Raw genomic sequence first — 2,089 nt, 5'->3', positions numbered from 1 at the left:
GTGTGTGTGTGTGTGTGTGGCCAAATGAAGCCATAAGACAGATACTGTCATGGCCTCTACACTGGTGGTTGCTGGTTTGCTCCGCACAAGAAAGCGCTCCATTTTCCTGCTTGCTTGTTTCTCAGTTTTAATATTGTCCTTCAGCCTTTGATGTGTCACAGTCTTATAAATCCCACCTGCGCAACTGCGTTAACAGCGGAATACGGGGTTCTGTGAGGATTATTTTTTAAATAATCGTTTTTAGGTATAGAGTTTGCCTCTGTATTATGAAATGTGTGCATACAAAGTACTGATATAGTAAATAAAAAAATAATTATTTTTGTGTAGTTGTATATTGCAATAATAACGTATGTTTGTCACAAAATCCCACGGCACACCTGGACTTGCCTCACGGCACACCAGTGTGCCGCGGCACACCGTTTGGGAACCACTGCTCTAAATAACATCTAAATAAGCTGCCATGTTGGGTTCAATATGCTTTTGAAACAAGAAGAATGAGAGTTCAAAGGCAAACAAACTTTGAGGGAAAATGTCTTGAAATCAAACAAAGACAGGAAACTGTGTAAGCGCTCCCAGTGATTCTACACACCATCCACACTTCTAGGCAAGTCCAGTTTCTGCATGATTCTCTTCAAACGGGAGAAGAATTCCCCACTGATTACACAAGTGTAATGAGGGACCGCAGTGAAAAGCTCAGTTTCACTATGAGGTGGACAGAATGACTCGCATCTGCAGTCTAGTGAGCGAAAGTGAGAGAACAGAAAGAGAAAGATGACATTTAGTCTGTGAAATGAGGAATCTGACAATCCTGGAGCTGTGGAGGAGGATTAGCCGAGGCCCAGAGGGTGGCTTTCTTTCTCTTTTCTCTGTCTGTCTCACTGTCTCTTTCTTTAATGCTTCAATACACCCTTATCAGGCCCCGCGGCGAGTCTGAGTCTGATCAGCCCTGAGACCACATGCAGCCCGCTAATTAAACCTGGACACGGTGTGTGTGTGTGTGTGTGTGTGTGTGTGTGTGTGTGTGTGTGTGTGTGTGTGTGTGTAGATCTGATCAATAGAACCCAGCTTACAATAGAAACAGAATCTTCAGAATTAGCAGGCTCAGCAGCACAGCTAACCTGCCTTCCAATTAGAGTTTTTCTGTATAAAAGATTTTTAGATTTAGCAGTGTACATGGTTATAAAGTTTGACTTTATATGTCTACATAGTGCACACTGCTGTCAAATACTTAATTGACTTCCAGACACTCAAATGTTCTGCTCGAGAGGATCTGTCTGCCTACATGTGAAGAATAAAGATGGGATCATTTCCCCTTTATTTTATGTAGGGAGAACATCTATAAAGCGATGCAAAACGAATGCAAACACACAATGACCTAAAAGATATCTCTCAACGTTTTTTGCTATTGTTGTTAGGAATGTGGGCTTGGGGTCTTTTACATGTCTGTGCCCAGGGGCTCTTTGGCCAGAAATCTGGACTTGTACATGGGGGAATCACCACATTGAAACAAGAAAGAGTCTTACTCAAGCTTTGCTAAAAATTTGGATGCTCAATATTGTCTAAAAAACTCCTTCCACTGGAACTATGGGCTAAAACCATGAAGAACAGCCACCAAAACATAAATAAAGGGTGTCCAAATATCTTTGGTAGTAACATTGTAGTTGAACCATGAATATGAAATACTCAGCATGATGCATGAATGAACCAGATTTTTCTTTTTGGGGGGGATTTTCTGCTATCCATTAGGGAAACTGAGCTAATTAGCTTTAATGAGACTATCATTTTCTCTCTGGGTTTTGACGTGGCTGAAGCGCTCCAGGGAGAGCACACATCACCCGTCAGATCGCTCTCCTCATTACACTCAGCGTGACTCTGATCCCCTTCAGCCCCCCCGCCGGGCCAGCCCCCCGTTTTGTTCCTCTTTCTTGGCTCTTGTCTTAAATGGTTGATCCTACCAAAGTTGCTCTGCTGCTTTGATAACAGTGCTGTTAATGAGCGTGTCCTCATTGTGCTTGTCTCTGTTTTTAACTATGCAGCATTAGGAAGATACAAAGGTACAGTATAGATCCTCACCCCCCCCCCCCCCCCC

The 2,089-nt window shown here is 43.0% G+C and overlaps 1 protein-coding gene across 4 annotated transcripts in view; it reads left to right on the top strand.

The window, feature by feature from the left end:
* Positions 1-2,089, top strand: part of LOC104944428 (rho GTPase-activating protein 44-like) — a 76,524-nt gene that overhangs the window by 61,124 nt on the left and 13,311 nt on the right. For 3 of the 4 annotated variants that reach the window (XM_010769955.1, XM_010769957.1, XM_010769956.1), the window contains exon 17: positions 2,037-2,054. The exons of the other annotated variant lie outside the window; for it this stretch is intronic. In XM_010769955.1, coding sequence (XP_010768257.1) covers positions 2,037-2,054 — 18 coding nt within the window. The remainder of the gene's footprint in view (positions 1-2,036; positions 2,055-2,089) is intronic. 4 annotated transcript variants of the gene reach the window in all.

The sequence above is a fragment of the Notothenia coriiceps genome, unplaced genomic scaffold (assembly GCF_000735185.1).
Source record: "Notothenia coriiceps isolate Sejong01 unplaced genomic scaffold, NC01 NC01_scaffold00008051, whole genome shotgun sequence".
In the NCBI taxonomy this organism is placed as follows: Eukaryota; Metazoa; Chordata; class Actinopteri; order Perciformes; family Nototheniidae; genus Notothenia; species Notothenia coriiceps.
The sequence above is the reverse complement of the archived record's forward strand: the minus strand, read 5'-3'. Positions and strand labels throughout refer to the sequence as shown.